At 37.0% G+C, this 22,939-nt stretch overlaps 1 protein-coding gene across 24 annotated transcripts in view; it reads left to right on the top strand.

Annotated features, from left to right (window-relative positions):
- Nucleotides 1-22,939, top strand: part of LOC129574429 (solute carrier family 12 member 4) — a 105,133-nt gene that overhangs the window by 4,579 nt on the left and 77,615 nt on the right. For 8 of the 24 annotated variants that reach the window (XM_055456448.1, XM_055456459.1, XM_055456454.1 and 5 more), the window contains exon 2: nucleotides 702-1,485. In XM_055456448.1, the coding sequence (XP_055312423.1) occupies nucleotides 1,335-1,485 (151 nt within the window). In that variant the 5' untranslated portion in view covers nucleotides 702-1,334. Of the gene's footprint in view, nucleotides 1-390; nucleotides 549-701; nucleotides 1,486-13,534; nucleotides 14,034-17,383; nucleotides 17,780-22,939 lie in introns of those variants that run through there. The other 16 variants (XM_055456453.1, XM_055456456.1, XM_055456452.1 and 13 more) reach the window with 9 other exon arrangements.

Genomic DNA, 22,939 nt, shown 5'->3' with positions numbered 1-22,939 from the left:
AATTAAATGATAAGATGATGAGATTCACTCATTCACTCCAATATGATTCACTACAAGTGCAATGAAATGTCGTTACAAAACAAGGCTTCTTCATTATTCATGCGATATGTGACAAGGATGGTACAATCCCTTCTATTCCGAACAAAAAAAAATTCGAAAAGAACTACGCAATTCACAAACATTTGAGACGTACAATGAATGGCAAACACGTCTTCTTCTTTTTCTATTCTCTTCCCTACCGTATGGGTAGAAAGAACAATGACACACAACCATATATACAAATACACTTCAACTAGTTATTCTATTTATAATATGACGTAGTTCTTCTAATTTAGTTTGTATTTCTTTTCTCGTTTTCGTTTCGGTGTTTTTATTGTGTTCGATGCACTCGAAACGAAGTCAGGCATTGATTTGTGTTATTCTGCTTCCTTATCCATTCCATTAGAAATATGGTTTGCATTGCTGTGCCGAGTGTAATATTGTGCATCGAATGGAGAAGTAGCCAAACAGCTGGCCCATATATAACTAACAACGATTATGTGAATATTGTATAGATTTCAACATAGTTTTGTTTATCCAAGTTTTTAACGTTTTTCTTTTTCTTCGACTTTTACTTGACCGGATCAAATTCTTCGTATCTAAAATGAGTTTATATAAATTTTGATCCAATTTTTTTCTGCCCCTATCTATTTCGTTCTCAGGAGACATCACTTTGACCGAGTTTCATCGAGATACGAATATTTTGGCCGCATTTTCAATACATTTTCTGTTCGGTGTTTACAATTTGTTTGGATTTTGATCACAGTTTCTTGTGGTAAAATATCGATCGGTAGAAATACCGAAAATCATATCAAGAAAATTCCCGTTTCTTATTCGGATTGCATGTGGACTATGAATTTCTACTCGACGAATTGACTTGAAAAACATTTTTGAAATCCGTTCATGGTTGTTTGGTGAAATTTGGAAATTCGAATTGAAATCATTTTTAGCTCGAAGTTTCGTCGATGTAAATATTGCATGTGATATGCGAAAGCAATTACGAGATTATTGTTGAACTTTTGTACAAACATTTACGATATAGAAAACAACAAGTACATTGAAATAAGTAAAAAAGAACAAAACGAAAAGCAAAGAAGAATAAAAGAGCAAATTAGTACCATATTTAAGGCGAAAAAATACAGAAAAAAATCTCAAAAATCCACTGGATTGAATAACGCTGCATTCATTAGGACTTGTCAAAAGCAAAAAAAAACACACCGAATCAGACCGTGTATATGAAAGTGCTTCCACATAGAATAATTTGTGGGTGATTGAGTGAGCGAAAAAGAAAACTTATGTACAAAATGCCGGATCGGTTCAAAGTGACGAAAACGGATGCACCCGAAATTGATGCCACATACAATACCATTTTAAAGGATGAAGATGCTGTTCTCGGCAAACTGCTACCACCATCAGCCGGCAACAATGAAACCAGCGAAAAGAAAGGTGAGTTTCACCCCTTTTTTTATATTATTTTGGGTTCAACATTCCTCTGCTCTTTCGTCCCTTTTTGTATATTCATTATTGTTGGTATCCTTTGGTAAAAATTCTCCGCATATAATGTTTGGTCTCGTTTTGCGAAACGGGTAACACGGTGTATTATACACAGAACAAGAACACAATGAACAATATCGGAACATTTTGTGGTACTAAATGAATACATTGAGGCAGAAACACAGCGATGAAAGCATATTTTTGCTCAGCTTCTCTTTTGTGAACGAAGTAACGAGATGAAATGGGAGACGAAAAAAGCGAGCGAGAGAGAGAGAGAGAGGGAGAGAAAAAAAATGCGATGAAATCAGCATGAATCTACCGTGTTCGTGTTGTGACAATGTAATTAATCAAATATCTGAAATCTGCTTGTATCAAATGTTCCGATATAATATATACACTTTTTCCGTTCGCTGGTGTGTGTGTTCTTGTTGTGTGCTTTCCGCTGTTTGCACGAAAAACCCTAGCGTATGGTATAGCTGCTAAATACCCACCACTAAATCAAGTAAAACTTGAAGAATGCTATACCATTTATTCGAACTTGCAATAAATCATCAGATCGTTTCACATTGCTGTATTGCTCTTTCGCATTTTTTCCTGCCTCCTTTACCTCTTCCTCTTCTGCTGCCTGCTGCTGCTGCTGCTGCTGCTTATTCAACTCAAATTCGGTGCCGCGACGAGACACAAGCAGGCAGTGTAGGCAAAGTTGATGGCTGGAAAAACTCAATTTCTCCATACATTTTCCCCTTCACATGTCTTTCATCTGCAAAATTACTCAACCGAGAGAACAATACCATCTCTCTTCTTTCACACATAACTGTTTCTTTTTTTTCTCTCGTTTTTTTCTTCTTCAAAATATTCTTAAGTCAAACGATATCGAATCGATGTGAAATCGAATAAGAAAATTGTTTTTAAAGCGCAACAACAACAAAATTGTTTTCTTAATTATCATTTAATTCGATGGAAACTTCTTTCAATCAAAAGATAAATGAGTTTTTAACAACTCGTTCACTTTTTCAATGACACATCTCTCTTGAGAATTTCCAACACAACTTTTCACATGCACTTTCCAATTAATTTTCATCGCGACCTGGTTGATGGATAATAATGAAGATGATGGAGCACATAGACACTTGCACTTTTTCTTCAGGTTGGGCTGCACAGTTTGTATTGAGAACATACCTCGAGCATGCTTTTGTATGATTGAGAATAAATAGAGAAAAAAAAATCGACCATTTCAATTCTTTTATTGAGCGCTGTACAATTGTGTCACTGAGCATAAAAATGGGAATACAGATCTGTAACAGCAACAACCGAACATAAAATATTGTTCCCTAAAAACGTTACATGAATTTCCATCTAACGCGAGTGTAACATGAGTTGCATTAGAAACAGTATTAGCTCATGTTACACTCGCGTTGGATAGAAATTCATGTAACGTTTTTAGGGAACAATATTTTATATTCGGTTGTTGCTGTAACAGTCCTGTATTTCCATCTTTATGCTCAGCGACACAATTGTACTTGTTGTCAGGCATTAAATGTCATATCAATGTTTTTTTACGCTTATCAAAACAAACGTAAATGAATCAATTGTTTTTAAGAAAATGCAAGCAATTTAATTTCCAAGAAATTGAATCACAAGTCAGTTGCGTGGATCGAATGTTTTTTTCTTTGTGACTTTATTAAAATTATAATTCGACTAAAAAAAATGATAATTATCAATTTTGTGGCCAAAACTGCCTGCTCAGTAGCAAAAATTTACTCTCCGCGATTTCCTTTCCATTTCCTAATTTTTTCGTAAAATTGCCAATGCGAAGTCCAAATTGTATGATGGTTTTAAATTGTTCATTTCATTTAGGTTTATTTTACCACCAATTGGTGTTGAATTGTATATTTTTCAGAAAATAAAACTGCCGCCATTTGGCAATGTATTTGAAATTCTCTGTGCAAAAGACCTCTAGCACTGGGAAAGTTTTCGCTTCATCTTTAATTTTGATCATATTCAATCATCATATACTTATCACCATATTCACAATAAATAATTGGCACTTTGAAAAATGTGCCGTTTGATATGTAAAAAATGGCATTTTCTAATTGAAATGCATCAAAGTTCTTCGAAAATTGAAACCAAATGAAAAATGTTGTGTGATCAAACAAGAATGTTCCACTGTAAACCCAAAAAGTGGAACGAAATAGCATTCTCAAGTTTTGGGACCTGTACTGTTAGCGCATAGCTCTTCAGTGTTGTGATTGTTTCGGTTCCAAAAGTCTCCGTATGGAATTTCATGCAATCAAATCGAATGACTCTTTTCGAACTAAGTGCTTTGTTGTTCTCGAATTTCCTTAATGATTTCAATTAATCGTTGTTGCCATTCATGTTTCTGGTACGTGTCGTTGAAATGCATGAGAATGCCACTTGTGTACCACAATAAATTGCATTTTGGTTGGTTCCTCATTTCGTCGCTTGCATACCGTCGACTTTGAGTGGACGATGAAAAATTGAGTCATTCAAACTGTATCTACGCAGTGACGAACACACAAAAAAAAACGAATGAACGAAAGAAAAAAACAACACGCGCTGGTGAATCAAACTAGTCTAAAGTCAATCAGTGTACAGTTTTAATCATGATGCCTCGTCCGTGCGTTCGAGTTAATTGGAAGAAGAGAGAGAAAAAAACGAAGCAAGAAGCAGATGCAATCACCTTACTTTATGAAAAACGAATATCCAGTTTTAAGTCACTTTGAACTAGTTTTTTTGTGTGTGATATTTCTCTCTCTATCCATCTTTCATTCCCTCTCTATCTTCTTCTCACTCCAGCCAGCACAACTGTACACGCACATAAATGTGTCCACATCGAAACGAAAATATTATGCGCATTTTGTTTTAAATTTTTATTAATTGTTCGACTTCTGGTGACCGTTTACTAATTTAACGCTCTGTCTTTTGGCGGCAAAACAATAACAACAGCAGTCAAACGAGAAAAAAAATAATCGAGAAACGAAATACAATTTATTTACATCATCAATTTTTATTGTAATGTACTTGCCAGATTTTTATCATCGCACTCAGAGAGAGAGTTGAGCGCGGTCGCAACTCCGTCGGCCCGGAATGGAAAATACAGTTATCTCTCGTAGATCAATTTGTTATTATTGGGCTTTATCGTGACTAATGGCTATCAACGCAAATTATTTGACTTTTGAACGAATGAGGAGAAGAACGAGAAAAGAACACACCAACGGACAATATGCGAATTAATGTCGTTTTACATTGCGATTTATTGACACTTTGTGTCGCGATCTAGTTCGATTTCGGTTTCAATTGACCGACACAAGTGGCCAATCGATTAAACAAAAACAAAAAATGCTTGACAAAGACATCAAATGCGGCGAATGGCGTTTAGCAAGACTCGTTCTCTCTGTATCTCCTTTGGATGTGTGTGCGTCGCTGCTACCATTTCGAAATGAATTTGAAGATTTATTGCTTGCCGGGGCAGTCTGCAATTCATTCAATGGAACACACTCAATCATCAAATGGCTTCCTATTAATATAGTGCGCGCGTTGTGCGCTACGCTCTTTGGTTTTGTGTTCAATCGATGCTCATTTTGATTATCAATGTTTCAATCATACTATGTGGGTCCCATTGCAAAATGTCTATGAAATTTTTACATGCTTTTCATTTGCTATTAATGATATACTCACATTAAAAATAACCACACAATCGAAACGGTCGTTGAATGTTTTTTTTCCCGCTACAGTCGAGCGTTCATTTTGGTTTGACATCATTGTTTACATACGTTTTCCACTTTGCCGCGATCGTTCTCTCCCTCTCCCTCTCTGTGTGTTTGATACCATCAATTCTATTTTGAACGCTCTTATCGAAATATTCAACACCAAAATTAATAACTGACAATAGTAATTACATAGATTGAGTTGAAGGTACCCGATTTCTATCGTAGCCAAACACAAGTGACACAAATTAGATTGGTGTTTGCATGCGAATGTTAAACAGAAAATGGAAATGGAAATATTCTAAATGAAATTAAGTTGAAATTGAAAAAAAGACGCAAAGAAATGCGTTACATTTTATCAGATTACGAACTTTTGATCTGGACTGTTTTCCTCGAACCTTTCGTGGCTTCGTTGAAAGGGGAGAGTTCATCGAAAGAATGAGACGGTTTTTGTGTCAACTGCCAAGATTTGTGTATACATTCGATTTTTTTTTTATTTAGAAAATAAAGAAGTTTGTTCCTTGTTCTAGGGAAAATTGTAGTGCAACTTTTGCGCCAGGGTGCAATTGGATTGAACAGTTTTCTCAATGAGAATAGCCAAGTTGCTATTAAGTATGTCATAGTTGACATACAATAAATTGCAATTTATTCCAATGCAATGGGAATATTTACCTTTGAATTCTGCAGAAATATCTTTTCTGATGCGAAAAACAATGAAAGTACAAAAATACCTTGTTCGAGTTCGAATACTCGTATTTATTCAAAAGAAACGAGTAAAAAAATGTAAATGACAAGAAATTTAGTGCAAACAATCTAAAGACAATCATTTTAACTTAAATGACACATTATTTAAATGAAATAAAATAAACGGAGGACAAACAATTTGCGACGGGAACATAGTTGAAGATGCAAAATTCAAGACCGAAATTCCATCCAAAAAAAAGATGGCACAAAAATGAAGAGATAGAAGGAATTGAATATGCAAAATTCGAAAAGAAAATGAAATTTAAAAACAGACTCAAAATTCGAAGAAAAAAGAAATGAAAGAAGACAAAAAACTGAACTTTCTGTTGAATACAGAATGAATACAGAAAAAAAAACTTAAGATCAACTAAGAGATGAGAAAATGCATTCAAAAACCGAGTAAAACATTCAAAGCCATTATTTAAATTAATCACACCCTTGAATATATATCTCAATTCACTCCGTAAACATGTCTGGTTTCAAGTTATGTATCTCACATCTCTAGCTCAGCAAAAACCAAAGCAATTCCAAAAGTGTCCTCTACTTGTCGGAATGTATGCATGTTCAAAAAAGCTTCCCGAAGAATATCTGTGCTGTGTGCAATGATTGCACTGCAAACAGAGAGACCAAAAACAGAAAATGGGCCAACAATTGATGGGTTTATAGTACGTATATAAATATACTCTAATTATTTATATATTTACTTATATAATTTACGATACAAAAGCAGCAGCACCAAGAATCAAGTAATTTCGGCCCAAGATCCAGATAAACTTTTGTAAAATATAAACTGTACTTACGTGCACCTGTTATGTGCTATGATGCACCATCGCTGAATTCCCAAAACAATAGGCCAAAGCACTAGCAATTGCATTTTATGCATTTTCTAGAAACACCAAACCTAAACACACTCACACATAAAGAAATATGAAGAAAACACTCAACGTGCAGATTATTAAAGTTGAAGATTCATTCATTTTGTTTATTGTTCTGAAATGAGAGTTGACTTTTGTGCAAGAAACACTTTTGTGGTCGATTTTTCACAATATAAATAAATAAACAGAGTAATTTTTCGCTCTGCCAAAGCAAGAGCAGAAAAATTGAAATAAAATCGGCGCTTGAATTGGGCATTACAGTGTGTATGTGTGTGTACGTTTTAGGTTGTGCGATTCAGTTCTCGTTTCCTCACTCCTTTTCTCGCTTTGTTCAAACAGCAGCAGCATACTTTACTGTACCGATGAAGAAATGTGTCAGTTATCATTTGGCACACAGTTGGAGTTGAAAATGATATTATTTAATAAATTTAAAATGACAGGATTTTTCTTTGCCCTGAACGAAAGAAGAAGAAAAAAAACACCGATTCCATTCCGTTGGCGTGTGTGTATCCGAAAACTTTGGAGCGAGAAAAAGAAAGCGTTCGTTGCGAGCGCAAAATGTGTGTAAGGAATAAATGGTTGGAAAATGGTAACGACATGCTGTCGGTTTATTTTTGCGTTCGTTTTTCCGCCATATTTCGACTATAGTGGCAGTTTGTGTGCGACGTTCACACAGATGAGAAAAAAAGGTGCTTTGCGTCAGGACTTTCGTTACAACTTGGGTAATTACTCGTATCGAAATCGCTGGCATTTTTACTCGGTGTCTATCTATATTATAGATAGTTGCCTGTTTCACACTTGTTCATTCATCGAACGTTACGCAATCATTGCATCGTTCGCATTCCATCAATTTAGTGGTAAAAAGCACAGCCCCATCGGCAAAGTGCAACTGATTAGATTTTCTGTTCGAAAAGTTCGATATTTTCCGACGTTTTGGCGAACATAACCACCGCCACCATCGCTGCCGTCGTCATCGTGCGTCTGAAGTATGAATGAGTTAATAATGATGGGTTTTTTGTTTCGTTGGTGTTGTTGTTTTTTCGATTTTTTATGCTGTCGGTCTGCAAATAAATCCGCACCGTTACGTGCGATGATCCTTAATGGTAGTGGCGTATAAAATCGAAATCTTGACCTTATTTTTCGGGCTCGCCGCCGTTTTTCAATATCGTGTGCAAACGATAAACGATGGAATTAGTGGAGGGAACGATGTTGTGTTTTATTATCAAGGTCAAGTTTAAACGTTCAATGATTTTCTTTTGTCGACGTGCGCGTGAGCGCATCCTAGCTCCGCTCAAAACAACAGCAAACGAATTAATGATGACGTGAAAATACCGTTGAAAAAGCATGAATTAATGACAAAATCCTTCAGCTCACGAGAATATGAAGAGAAAAAAAAACAGCGAACGAAAGAGAAAAACAAAAACCGCATTTGAACGTCGTGGAGACAGGTAGACAGAGTGAGAGGGAGTGAACGAGAGAGAGAGAGAGAGAGAGAGAGAGAGAGAGAGAGAGAGAGACAGACAGAATCGTGTGCATTTTTTTATCGCACATGGTTTAATCGGAGCAAGCGCCGCATTCGAATCGAATGAAACACGGTTTTGTTGCTGTTTTCCCTCATTGTCCTCTTTCCTTTTCACTCTCCCTTTTCCTCCCTACCTCTCTCTCTCCTTCTCTGACTCTTCCGTTCATTTTTTTGCCATCCGTTTATTCTCTCACCGTTTGGCCACTTGGAAATCGTTGGCCAATTGTAAACGAATTTCATGATATTTAATCGAAGTGTATACACATGGACTTATGTCAGGATCAATGCTACAATAACTACTGGTGGCCTGCTTGTTCATGGTCATTGCACACCAGTGTTTTCCATTGATTTCGTCGTCATCGAGGTAAAACAGAGGAAAATAGCAACGAAAAAAACACACACAGACAATCGCATCGTATCGTTAATCGATGAAAAACGGCATTTTTGTACCATTTTCTCCCTATATAATTGTTTTTGCATTATGCCCTTTTGATTTTGGAGTAATGAGCGGCGGCTAATCAATGGAAAATCGCTTCTGTTTTTTCCCTCTCTACTTCAATGGAAAATCTATTATTGTATATTAAACAAAGGCATTGAATCGTAATTAAAAACATTTTTCAAACACAAAATTGAAAAAAAAGAGCGCACAGGGAATGGGGCTACAGGAATAAAATAGTACATGGCATTTTAGGCATGAGAATGAAGAAGAAAGAACGCGACGAGCAGTAAAGGTCAATTCACAATGGATTTTGAGGCCGTGTCCGCTGAACACTGAACAAAAATCATTGGATGATGTGAAATGATACACACAGAGGAGACAGGAAGAGACAGAGAGGAAACTCTGAAAATTGTGAGATATTTAAAATGCAGCGCACTCACCAACCGAATACCATTAGTGTAGAGAACGGTTGATGTGGCAAGAAGTGACTACGATACCGGGAGAGAACGGAAGAAATGTTGTGACACATACACATAAAGTCATTTTTCAAAAGATCGAGAAGAAAAAAAAATCAAGTCAATTCTTTATCTGATCACGCACTACATTCAACAAACACCACCACCACTACCACTACCACCACGCTCTCGGGGTATAAACTTCCTGTGCCAAAGTTCAAATTACATTTTTTTTTATCAAATTTTTCTTTGCGTCGTTGTCGTCGATGCCGTGGTTCTCTCGTTTCATCTATCGAGCAAATTTCTATGTATTTGTACATGGATTGATTAGATACATCATCAGTATCAAAAGACAACTTAATCTGATTGAGGGCGGGGAATGTTGTGTCGTGTTTTCACCGTTTTTTTTCTTCATTCCATTCGTTTGCGCTGAATTTCCGCTTTGTGCCAAAGATGATGGAGATTTCACATCATGCTGCACATTTTTTTCACATTTGATTTGGGAATTGTGACTATTTTTTTTCGGTTTGTTGTTTTTTTCGGCGTTTTTTGAGAGAGAAAGAGAGAGAGAGAGTGAATGAGTGTCAAAATAAAGAAATCGATTTGAAGTGAAACAGTGGGCAAAAAATGCCAAAACGAAGAAGAAGAAAATAGCAAAACAATGAACACGAAATAGAAAACGGGCGACGAAAAAATCAGAGAAGTTTTTCTCTTTTTTCATTATTTTCTTGGTATGTTTTTTATATTTCATTTCTCCGTGTCGCGTTGCGTTGAACATCACACTTAACCGTTCACTTAATTTGGTGCGTTAACATTCATTTTTGTATGTATTAATGTGAGTTTAAACGGTCGCCGTCCGAAATCTATCTTTTAATTATCCGGCCCATATATCATGCGGGTTTTCGGCACGCACTAAACGTGCAATTTTTACTCATAAAAACTTGGCTCGAGTCTGTTTTTCCACCTTCAGTGTGCTCTCCCAATTCCCATGTTCCAATTCGCTCGTTCGCTCGGTTCATTCTTAACTCTAGTTCTTTCCGGATTTTTGGTGTGGATTTTTTATGATTTTTTCGGGTATATGTATGTGGAAACGTGTGTGTTTTTTTACATTTTCACTTTGATTTAGTGTTCATACAATTCGTATATATTTATTGATCGATAGAGATAAAATCAATCAAGCTAAAGTATGGATACACAAGAAGCCCAGGTCCATGGGTGAAAAAATTCGCTGTTGCAAATGATAGTGGGGAAGAGATAGGGAGCGAGTGAAAACGATGAAGAGCGAGCGAGAGAGGCAGAGCTAGAGCTAAAGCTAAAAACGGAAGTTCAAATTGAATTCCAAATCAAAGTGTATTGAATTAAGCCCTTTCTTTACGCTGTGATGCTTTTAGCAAATAATACACTAAACTTTAACATCGACCGAAAAGTGTATATGACTTTGTAGCAACCCCACCACCTCCTTGTCCCCCCGACAACAACAATGAACAAAAAAAAAATATGTTCTTCAAGTTAACCCAGTCGAGTTTTATTTAGGTTCATTGTTTATTTTATTTCGTTTTGCCAGCTCATTTACAGTCGTACTGTGTTTGCTCGGCTCGGTTCGCTCGCCTGGTTTGCGTGTTGTGCAAACGGGCCATTTTCTTGACATGAAAATTGAACGGTTCCTTTCATTTAAGCCGATATTATATTGTGTGTGTATATGTTGGAATTTATATGTGGAAAATCGAGAGCAGAGATAAAAGGGAAATGAAAATGAGAGAGAGAAAGCGAAAGGGAGAATGAGTGCGAGGAAGAGAGAGAGACCGATAGCGAAAGAAAGAGAATGAAGAAGATTAAAATTGTGTGTGAGAGAGAGCGAGAGAGCGAAGGAGCAAAAGGTGAAACAAGAATAAAGAGTGCAGAGAAATGGAAGCAAACCGAGTGAAGAATAGGAATAAAGCGAAGAAACCCGCTAGTAAAATGCGTAAGTTATTACATTATGGGGGATTTAGCCACAAATTATCATCGGTAGTGCTTTTGATCAGGCTATATCGAGTGGCGGCTTGTATAATGAATGCGCACGGCTTAAAGAAAGAAAGGAAAAAAAATATAATCGAAAAAGCTCAAAGTGACAAGCAATTCATGAGATTGGGAGAAGGGAAGCGGTTGCGAATGGTGTAAGTTGCACTCATACACGCGTTGTTTGCAATCAATCAATATGTATTTGAATTGAAGCCTAGAGAGATGGGGTGCGCACGACGGGAACAAGTCAAATACAAATACACAAAAGCAGCAACAGAAGAGGCAGAGAAAAGAAGGGGGAAAAAATTGACAAACAAAAAATATCAATGTCATTTCGATGGAAAGGCCAATAGAGTGAGAATAACAATGGTTTGAGTCTTATATATATATCTTGTGTGTGTATGGATGGGGCGCGCATCACGGCATGACTTTTAGATAAACAAAAGTTAATATAGACCATCGCACCATCGTCATCAACGTGAAAAACCCATTAGCTATTTACATTTTCCTCATATACACAATTTGATACCTATGCGTTTCCACTTGGTTTTCTTCGTCGTTGTCGTTGTCATTGTCGTCATCGTCATCATCAGTTATTGTTGTCTTTTTCTGTGTTCACTCGCCACTGCTCATATTCGCTCTTCCTCACTAGATCGACATTTAGCACAAACACACACACACACACAATTGATCTCTATCGAGAAGTGCAATTCGACGAGTGAGTATCCATCAATTGTCTTTGATGGCAATGATGTGGAGGTGGTGGTGTTTGTTCCGTTTTTGCCCTGTTATGTATAGTTACGTCTAGTTGCTAGTGCCGTGTGCGCTTTTTACTTGTTTTTCCATTCTCAGTGTTTCTTTTTATTTATTTTTTTCATTCTATTGGTAAAGTTCGCGTGTTTGTCATACGTGCCACGGTGCGGCTTTAAAACATAATTATCAAAGCCATACGTACACACAACAACAACCGGAATTTAATTGTGATTGTATTTGATGAGCCTGACACACAGAAAGAGAGAGAGAGAGAGAGAGAGAGAGTCATAGTCAGTCCCCAGTTCCAGTGTGCGTATGCAAATTATGTGTGCGCTGAGGCTCTCATGCTGCCTGTGTTATACCCATCGAACGGCAATGGTGGCGGTGATACAAAGTATATCGTGAGTAAGAGACGAAGAGTGAATTGGTATTTGTTATGCCGTCGACTATATAATATCAAGTGTTGTTGTTGTTGTTGTTGTTGTTGTTTTTTTCTTCCCTCTTCTTCGTTTCATTTCATTTATGAATTTGATACAAAATATTTTGTGTGCAATCGCATACGTCGATACACGGTGTGTGTTCGAATATCCAGAGTTTAGTGTTTCGTTCGGGCAAATCCGTTCGGCTTCGACGAATGATGTTGATAATGATGGTGACGAAGGTAATGGACGGCGGAGCGGTGATGGTGGGCAGACAGCAGCAGCATTTGACTCGGCAATGGAATGGTTTGTGAGTGTTGTCAACATGAGCACACCACCGAGTGGATATAAAACGAATTTCAATGATAATAAGTGGCAGTGGCACACAGTCCGAGCCGAGTATTATTTACACACAATAACGACGACGACGACGACAACGACGAAAAAACCAACAGCAAACGACAACCGACGACGATGAAAGTTTCAGTGTGTCTATCGATAAGCGCAAAAGTTCTAAACAGTTTTCAGTTTTTCGTTGGACGTCTCTGTGTGATAAAATAAAAACACTAACACCGTTCGGGGTAGGAAAAACAAAAAAATAAACTATCGAGACTATACTCTGTCTCTCTTGTTCTGTTTGTGTATCTCTTGGTCCGCCATTGCAGGGCACACATAAATATTGTTTTCTGTGATTTGGCTTTTCTCTCTCACTCTCTCTCACTCTCTCTCTTCCTCTCGCTCTGTTCATTTTCTTCGGCTGTTGCTGTTTTCATCGATAAAATATTAAAGCGAAACGACACACACACGGTGTGTGCAAGAGCAACAGAGCTGACGCGATCGAGAGTGAGCAAGAGCCACCATATACACATAAATATCAAAGCATAGAATAGAAGGGAAGTCATAAAACCATCCGAACGTGTATTTTGTGCATAGGCAAAAATTATTCCGCATGCTTCGTCACACGACACATGTATACACATAAGGGTTGTTCTTTGCATGTCAATTTTTCCGTCATTTAGTGTGTGTTGCTGTTGTTGTTGTTGGCTTTTTTTTCGTTCCGTCGCTGTTTCTTTTGATACTTGTTGAAAGAGAGTGAAAACGAGCGAGTGAGTGAGTGAGCAAGCGAGCGTCGAGAAGGTTTTTCGAAAAAATTACGGCACGCTATATATTGTTAGAGAGACTGTTGCTTATTGAATGTTGTGTGTTTGAAGCGCGCGCTCTCGCCCGCCTCGCAGCTAAGTTTAACGGTGTGGTGTGTATGGAGAGCGAGAGAGAGCCTGTTGTGTGATAATAACCAAGTGAACCAGCCGACATATTTTTCTTTTTGTTTTTCGTTCATTTCAGTCGTTTCGTATATTTGTTGTTTTATCGCCGCATTTCAAATGCGAAAATGCAAATTATGGGCTTCGTTTCCGTTATTAAACCGACAAAACAACGTTTACGATCAATATACACTGATTGCCAAACATTGCATTCCATGCCATTTTGCATGTGCTGCTGCTAATGACGACGAACGACAAAGAACTTGTGTGACATTTTTCGGCCGAATACAAAGTGCTTCTCGGTGAGATTAATAATTTAACGCGATGTTTGTGTTTGTTTTTTTTTTACATTGATGTAGGCCATTTGAATGGCGCTCGGTAAAATTTCGGATGAGAGAAAGTGAATTGAAAAATGAGACGAATGGAAGGTACCAGTGATAATGACAATTTACAAGCACAAATTCTTGGGAATGAAAATACCGAATGACATGCCATTGTGGGATGAAAGTGATTGAAACAGTTTTCAGAGAAAGCCAAGTGTAGTGAACACCAACGGTTGCTAAATGGTGATAGTCCATGGAATTTTTTTAGATGCCATTATATGGTATTACCATATCATCCACATAGATTATGTCATTCAAAACCATTGTGCACACGTGTGTGTCCGAATTTTTTCCTTTCGGGAGGGGCTTTCACATAAACCACTTGATAGAGTTTTTTTGTGTCAGTGATCACGTGATGCATTTTTGATCGATCAACCGTTTGATTTGATTCGATTAGATTTAAATCGATTGGATTTCGACACAGAGTGAATTGATCGAGCTGGCGCCAAATTTGAAGTGAATTCTTGCAATTAGAAAAATGGAATTTCTGCTAAATATTCAAATAGCTGAGATTAAAATTCACATCATAGCAAATGGCTAAGATTGATATTCAAATCATGGCAAATGAATCAAAAACATTGGCTTTGCCACAGCCGATTCGTTGAAGACTTTTTTCTATTACCTTTGCTCGATTCCAATTTAGACTCATACACACGATGAACTTCAATTTATTTTTGGAATTTTTTGCCATTGAAAATAGACACACCCCTTTTAATCAAAGAGAATAATAAAATAGTGTGTTATGTCTAATATCCGTCTGTGTCTAATTGAAACACCCAGCCATGCTAAACATAGTCTAGTCTATCGATTTCAAATATTAAAAAATCAAATAGAGTCAAGGAGAAGATATATTCATAATTTATAAAAAAGAAATCATAAAAAATTTCGATTTCTTCATTCATTTTCTTGATTCTTCAAGGCGAACACGATTCATGGAGTCAAACTTTCAAAACTGATTTTTTTTTCTAAGTTTTCGCGATCAAACTTCGGAAAATCAGCAAACCTTTTTAATACGAGTAGAGCGGAAAAAAACGAGTAGAATCCATTCCAATGCCATCCACAAAAATTCATTGCACTCATTTGCAATGCGAGCATGAAAAAGTGCGCGGAAACAATTCAATGATAAAAGTTTTGGAGAGAAACCGAAGCGTTTCGTTGCGCTTTTGACATGCTTCTGTTGGAAACTTTCTTCCCATTTGGAACGAACGGAAAAATGGTTACGACTTTCTTAGCGAGTTCTTCGATGATTTCAAGTATTTTGATACTCGGTTTTTTTCTATCCTCCAGATGCACATTGATTGTTTTGACTTGTTCAACTTAAAATCCAGTTTTTCAATTTTTGGTTTTGAAAATATTGATTTTTGTGGGTCGATTCTCGATTTCTATTTTAAGACCGATTTTAAGAAAGGCGAATCTGTTTTCATTTTTAAGTTTTCGTTTCCGTTTTTATCCTTTCTTCAAACATCGCTACTTAGTTCCAAAAGTTGTTGTCAATTAACGTTTTACTATGAAAAAAAAACAAGGTTCGCTTGATTTGTTCAAAATTGGTAATTTTCAACTGCCGAATCGATCAAAATCCGTCCAATTTGTAAAAAAATGCACTAAAAAAGTTGCAAAAAACAAGCGCCAATGAAAAAAAAATGGACAAAACCCTGAAAAATCCAATAAACCATCGAAAGAAATGCAAAAGATTACCATAACAATTTATATCAATTGCTGCAATGTAAACGTCATTTAGAATTCCGAGGCAAAATTTTTGATGCCTACCGTGCTTACGGCGGTAACCATTTACTTGTGGTTGTGCATATTGCCCCGTCCCCCTCGTCGGTATCGGTTTGTTGTTGTGTGTGGCGTTGTTTGGCTGAGTAAGAGAGCGAGAAATTTGTTTAATATAGTACACCTAGTGAAAATGCGGCCTTTGCCGCTATCTTAATTGGATTTTAGTGTGAAGCATTGTACGAATATATTGAGTTCGTTAAACCATTTCATATATACATACATTGCGCACCGAGTTTTTTTTTGTAGCCCGAGACCGACCGCGTCAAAAGTGATTTGGTTTTGAGGTGCGCTCACTCAATTCGCATGCCGATTTGAAGATCATTTACACACTTCACCACACACCGAGAGCTATATATAGATATGATACGTGGTGGTGGTGGTGATGGCCGTTGTCCATTTCGGTGTTAATTTTCTTTTACTTTGTTGCTCCTCTGCACACACAAAGAGGTGATATATTTCAAAAAGAACTCTAATTGAATTTAATTCTCTGGGCTAAAATGAGCTTTTGAACGGTGTGCATATCTCACTACATTTTTTTTTCTTCTCCCCTGTATGTTTCACGATGAGAAGAAAGAAAAAAAGAAAGCACGAGGGCGCGCATGCCGTGCATGATTTTCCATTGCACAGAAATATGTATGCAAATGTACAAAGGCGGCAATAGTTCACGTAATCAGAGTGTGTTTGCGCGCAGTCCAATTGGAATTGATCATGGCCCTGATAATAATAATATTTGTATTTAATTAATCAATTACGGCAATGTGGACCAGAGACAAAAACTCGCTTTGGATTTTCGGAAAATTCAATTTTCGATTATGGTTTAATTTCGAATCAGTTCTTTTTTTTCCCTGTCTAAATTTGATTAAATTCAATTCCCATATATTATCGTACATTTCATTTCATTTGCGAAGAAAATATTTTCCATTTTATTCTCGCCCCAAACTCTTGTCAAATTTTATCATCAACCGTGGTGAGATGATATGTTTTTTTTACCGTCGTTGGTTCGCATTTGTAAATTGATTAAAGTTTTGTGAAAATAATTTGTCGCCCAAAATTTTCTACATTTTCTCTCTCGTTTGACACACCATATTTTGATATAAAACCGGTGACGATAATTTTCACCACGTTCACACACAATTTAGCTATAATTTTGTTAAAATATCTTTGTTTGATGATAAATGCGCTTCGTCGTCGTCGTCGTTGGCGAAGGTGAAGAGACAGAGGCAATAATAACGACGACTACGACGACAGCATTCTATTGTTTGACAATAAATTACCGTGCTAAAATCGATTTAAGAATCTGGGTAAAATACAATTCACTCGCCACACCATCCGGAGTACCGCACTTAAAACAAACAATATACAGCCGAGCTGAGAATCGTGCTGATTGCAAACATTGCCACCGATATTTATTCGTTTTTTGGTCTTTTATTGCTTGCTTGTACCTTTTATATGCTCTTTATCTCTCACATTCTCTCCATTGTTCTGATAAGGAAACGCGCCGTGTAATTTTTCAATGATATACAGATTTGTGAGTTTTTGGTGAAAATTGTGAGTGAAACACATAAGAAAAACATTTTGCCGCCGACAAATGAAACAAAAGACAATGATGATGATGATGTTATTTATGATAAATGAATCAAAACACTTTGACACTGTAAACTGCTGTTCGTGGAAAGTGCAAATTTTCAAGTGTTAAATGAACTTTACAAATGAATCGATATCGACTTTTACGACAAACGAACGAATCAACATTTATACAAGCCTGCGAAAAAAATAAACAATTCCAATTTTAAAACAATATACATAAATTGAGGAGCGCGCGTGTGCACACACTACGATGACACGACATAATTCCATCGAGATGGACGTATACGATGCGGACGAAGGTAATTAAATGCCCCCATATACACACACATACATACATACTTAACAAAATCAACATTTACATATGACACCCATAGAATGAAAAAAGAACTCCTGAACTCTATGCCGATAAATGAAACGAAAAAAAACTTAGAGCAAAAAAGAGACAAATGAAGTTGCGACCAAAAGTGACACAAGTAGCCATTGAGCGGAAAACACGTTTTTCTCATTTTTCTCGCTACTGGATAAAGATAGTGACTAGGTGTCTTCGGCAATATTGTAGAAAATGGAAATAACTACAAATAAGCCGAAGACACCTAGTCGCTGTCTTTTTCCAGTAGCGAGAAAAATGAGAAAAACGTATTTTCCGCTCAACGCCCACTTGTGTCACTTTTGCTCGCAACTTCATTTGTTTCTTTTTTGCTCTAAGTTTTTTTTTCGTTTCATTTATCGGCAAAGAGTTCAGAAGTTGTTATTTTGTTCTTAGGCTGTCATACTGTTACATTATTCATAGATAATTTCGATAGAATCGGAAATTACCTCCTCGGCCTCTCACCCCCTATCCATGCCACCATGTTTGTGGTTTGGAAATGGGCGATGGAAGGTTTGACGACAAATCATTATTCTGACTCATTGTTTTAGGCCCAATTCCAATGTAAGCACCAACATTTTACCAAGATTTTATCCGACATTAAATTATACCGACAAAAAATAATTATTTTTGGTTACAAACGGAGTGAAATTTTCTGACGTACGACACACAGTGTGTCGTTGACACACTTGGGGTGTTTTGTTCAGTCATATTTCGCGGAAGTCAAAAGTGAAGCAAGAACGAAGAAGAAGAGGAAGAAGAAAAATAAGACGAATAAAGTTACACATTACACCGAATGACATTCAAAAATTGATTGAAAAAACCAGAATATTATTCGAAAATGACCGAAACAAAATCCAAATCGCCGCCCGATTCACTTCGAACCATTTATCGTTGAAAAATTATGTCCTTCCTTCCAACTTGACGACCGGCCTCAACATCATTTTCTATGCTCAAATCGATGGACAATTTTTGATGTTGATTCTCAAATTCAGATGGATTTATGTAATCGAATGAGAGAGAGAGAGGGCGGGAAAAATCGATTACATAAATTGAAAGAAAAAGCAAAAAAAAAATGGTGTCTCTTCATAACGCTGTTCGCTACTAAATCGAGCGAAAATGGAATGGTAACGACAGACTCAGGCAGGGAAGGAGTTAGAGAGAGAGAGAGAGGGAGAGAGGGAAAATGAAACGAAGCGTTCGGGATGATTCCATTAAGTTTTCCAATCGTCGAAAATGTGCATATTTGAAATATTGCACGAAGTGATAGTGCTTCAATGGCAAGCACACAGCTTTTTTGCCACATGGATTTCGTGATGTGGAAAACGCATCTTGACAACAAACACATCACATCTATCAGCAGAATATTTGATTTGAGTGTGTGAACAAACCGAACCATTTGGAACGTTCTGAAAAATGGTTTGTATGGCACACAGAAACGTTTATGCTCACATGTATTAGTATACGATACTAACACAGTGCCAACACGCTTGAACGTTGCTCATACAAACCATTCTCAGAACGTTCCGCTTGATACGGTTTGCTCCGATGAACAGAGAGCAAAGCAGTGAAACCGTTCCGAAATCGGTTTGTATGAGAAACGTCAAACCTTTTTCGATCCCTGACAAATTCCACTATCGCTTATACGGATGTGCGTGTCCTCTTCTATTTGCTCATTTGTTCGACCACTTTTTCCAATTGATCAAATAAAGGGCTAGCACAACGAGTCGTAAAAGTTTTAATGCAAAGTTGAAATTACTTTTGAGTCCTTGCTGTGCAAAGATCTCAAGATTATTATCGAAATTGATCGACAATTTTGCATCCCGAAACCTTTTATCGACAATTCAATCAAATCTCAACATTTCAAAGGGTTAGACACAAATTCATACTCAACAAACACTCGGCGATACTAGAATCTACTCGATGCTACTCGGTGCCATTTGGTTCAGTGTAATGTGTAGTATACACAGAGAACTGTCAAAGTCAACTGAGTGTTTTGAGTAGTTTCGAGTTTACATTTAAAATGCATGGATTTACTCGGAACTACTCGGTGCAAAATGAGACAAATTCGTCAAAACTTGTACGTTAGAAAACTGTGTCTACCCCCAACATTTGTTCTAGAAATTTATACTCGAATTATTGATAATAAAAAATCAAACATTAGTTCGAAAAAAATCATAATCTGGCGGAATTGAGAGAATTTTGCGTGTAAACTCACGCATCACTAATCCAAAGCTCAGCTTTATCTTTTAGCTTTTATTTCTTATCTTGTCTGAAAAACTTCTGGATTTTGAACCAAAAAAAATGCATTTGTGCTGAATTTTACAAATGTCTGCACACTGCAGTGGGGGAATTTAAGATCAATCAAAGGGAAGGGAATTTAAGACCAATCAAATCTGGACAGATGTGTCAAAGTGACTAAGTGAATGGTGAATTCAATTGTAGATTTTATGTAGATTCGTGTAGAATTTAGACAGCCCAATAGATTAAGCCAGTGGAAAAGCTACCAATGCAGCCAACATGTCTTCGGAAAGAGGTCTTTTTTTGACATAAATTACTGTTGAAAAGTGGAATTTCGTTCAGAAGAATGGTGAGCATTCGTTCTGTGAAGATTTCCAAGGTCTTGCCTCTAGAGAATGAATTTTGAATTATTATGCTTTTCACTTCGCGGACAAGGTATAAAGACTTACATCATATCGGATACACTAGATCGAATACCGAAAAATTTGTGGTAAAAATCCTTTGTCCAAAAAATGGTTATAAAACTTTCGTTTGTTTGAAAATGTTCATTGAAATATATTTATTTCATTCATTTCGACATAAAACTGTAACTTCCGAATAAATTTGTTCATCTTCAAATATGAATGTCTGCTATAAATCTGTCCATAACTGTTGGTGGTACATTCTGTCCGATTTTTTCGATTAATTCATAAAAATCACGTCTACGATGGATCGACCAAAAGTTCATCGACCAAAAAAAAGAAATCGGTTTATTCCGAACCAGTCAAATTGTATTGCATTGGTCCAAAAGTAGCAGCACGTTCGCGCTTGGAAAATTCATGATGATTGCTCATAATTAAATTGCACAATTGATTTTCGCAGCGCACATTGTGGATTACCATGAATTTGGGTTGTTTGGTATGGAAGGTAATTTAGTTAAAATGGACGATTATTTCAGTTGAGCTCATTTCGAGGTAAAACACATCCAGAGGGAGAGAGCGAGAGCCCGCGCACAAAAACACCATTGAAAGCCGAAATCGAAAACTTAACGCTTTTACGTGAAGATTAAAGAGTGCTATACGGTTGGATGTATGTGTGTGAAATTAAAATGTGTGCCGTTTTGCTGCCAACAACAGCAGCAGCAGCAACAACGACCATAAAAGTAATGCTAAACATTGAACATTGAACAGTGTTGCAAAATCAGTTATTTAACACGAAATGCCTGTATTCACACAGCCACATCATACTAAAATAATAATCAACAATGAAGCAATCTTGACGCACGAGCGTTAAGTGGCGATAGAGAAGGGGTCGTGTGAACATCAAACGAGACACTTGAAATGCGGATTTTCACAACTTTTGTCCAATATACTATAGACAAACGCACAGTGATTTGATGTATAGTGATAGTAGCTCGTTTAGATAAAGCATAGATAATCGCAATTTCAATTCAAGAAAATGTTTGTCGTATGTGAATGCTCACTTTAGATTACACACTCACACACAGACACATACACATACACACAAAGTAGCAAATTGTATTTGATCAATTAGGAGTTGATTTGAACGTAAATGAACATCCATTCATTCGCATTTAAATGGAAATGACGAAAAGAATCCTCCTTTCTCCACACCCATATCCATCCCGTCCGTTCGTATAAAAAGAATACGATGAAAAGAAGAAAATCATGGCTTCAAACAAATTGATTTATACAGCATGCTCATCTTGTGCTAGAAACTAAAAGGCGTCACACAAACATACACACCATTAATTAATGGCTATTTGACAGGAGGACCAACACTAAAAATAAAGAAAATCTACGATAATCGTTTGATAACGATTCGATTGATAAAATGCATATTTTCATGGTAAAATATTAGATTGGCAATGCGAATACTCTTTCGGAGACCACCGACACCAATCGACCGAAAATCGTAGTGTAAATGCATCGATGCTCCATTTCGCTCATATATCAATCTGTAGGTACTTATTGAATTTCCCGGTGTATAGTGAAAATTGTAATAAATACGATTGCAGTTTTATCATGGCCGATTACCTCCGACTCAGGCAATGTTCACGAATTTTATTTTGCCGTTCTGCTTCGTTTTTTTTCTTCTCTCTCTCTCTCTCTCTCACGTTTTGCTCTCGCTCCAGATGGAATTTATCTCGCCACGGCTATGCCATTACATTTACTGGAATCATGGGATTTTGACGAATTCTAAGCCTCATTCGCTCACCAGAGAGATATATATGGTGAGCGTGAAACGCGGAACGGAATGAGTGAAATAAATGTGCCAGTCGTAACCTCTATATGTATTACCGCTCTCTCTCACTCTTCCATCCTCTCAACTCTATTTGCCCAGTGAATTTTCCATTTTTGAGAGTATGTTTTGAATTTTCCATTTGAATAAATAAAACTAGCTTTGGATAACCTACATAGCTGTGTTGTTGTCGGTTGGGAAAATCAAAAAGCCAGCTCGATGAAAATTGCACGAATTGTCGGTGAACTGGCGAGGTGTGTGGTATGCGACTATTGCATACGGAGAATGAGAAAGCAACGCGGTAATTGTGAATTTGTATATTCACAAAGTCTCCGCTGAATGGACAATTCAGATTAAAATGTCGGACAGATTCTGTCTTTTGCGGAAGTAACCAAAAATATCTCACTGTTTTCACATCAGTCAGTTTTGGTTTCAGAAAACAGGTTCGTTTTTCTGCGGGACGTAGGTAGCTTGATTTCAAACGTGAAAAACACAATCCAACCACATTCTCTCTCTCCCTCTCTCTCAACTCGTTTATACTTACTGTAAATGCTCGTTTGATATCAGCACGTACCATGGTTTGTAGCTCTCTTTCTCTGTGTGTGTGGAT

The sequence above is a fragment of the Sitodiplosis mosellana genome, unplaced genomic scaffold (assembly GCF_009176505.1).
Source record: "Sitodiplosis mosellana isolate CC-2019 unplaced genomic scaffold, AAFC_SMos_1.0 Smas_scaffold_6162, whole genome shotgun sequence".
NCBI lineage: Eukaryota > Metazoa > Arthropoda > Insecta > Diptera > Cecidomyiidae > Sitodiplosis > Sitodiplosis mosellana.
The sequence above is the reverse complement of the archived record's forward strand: the minus strand, read 5'-3'. Positions and strand labels throughout refer to the sequence as shown.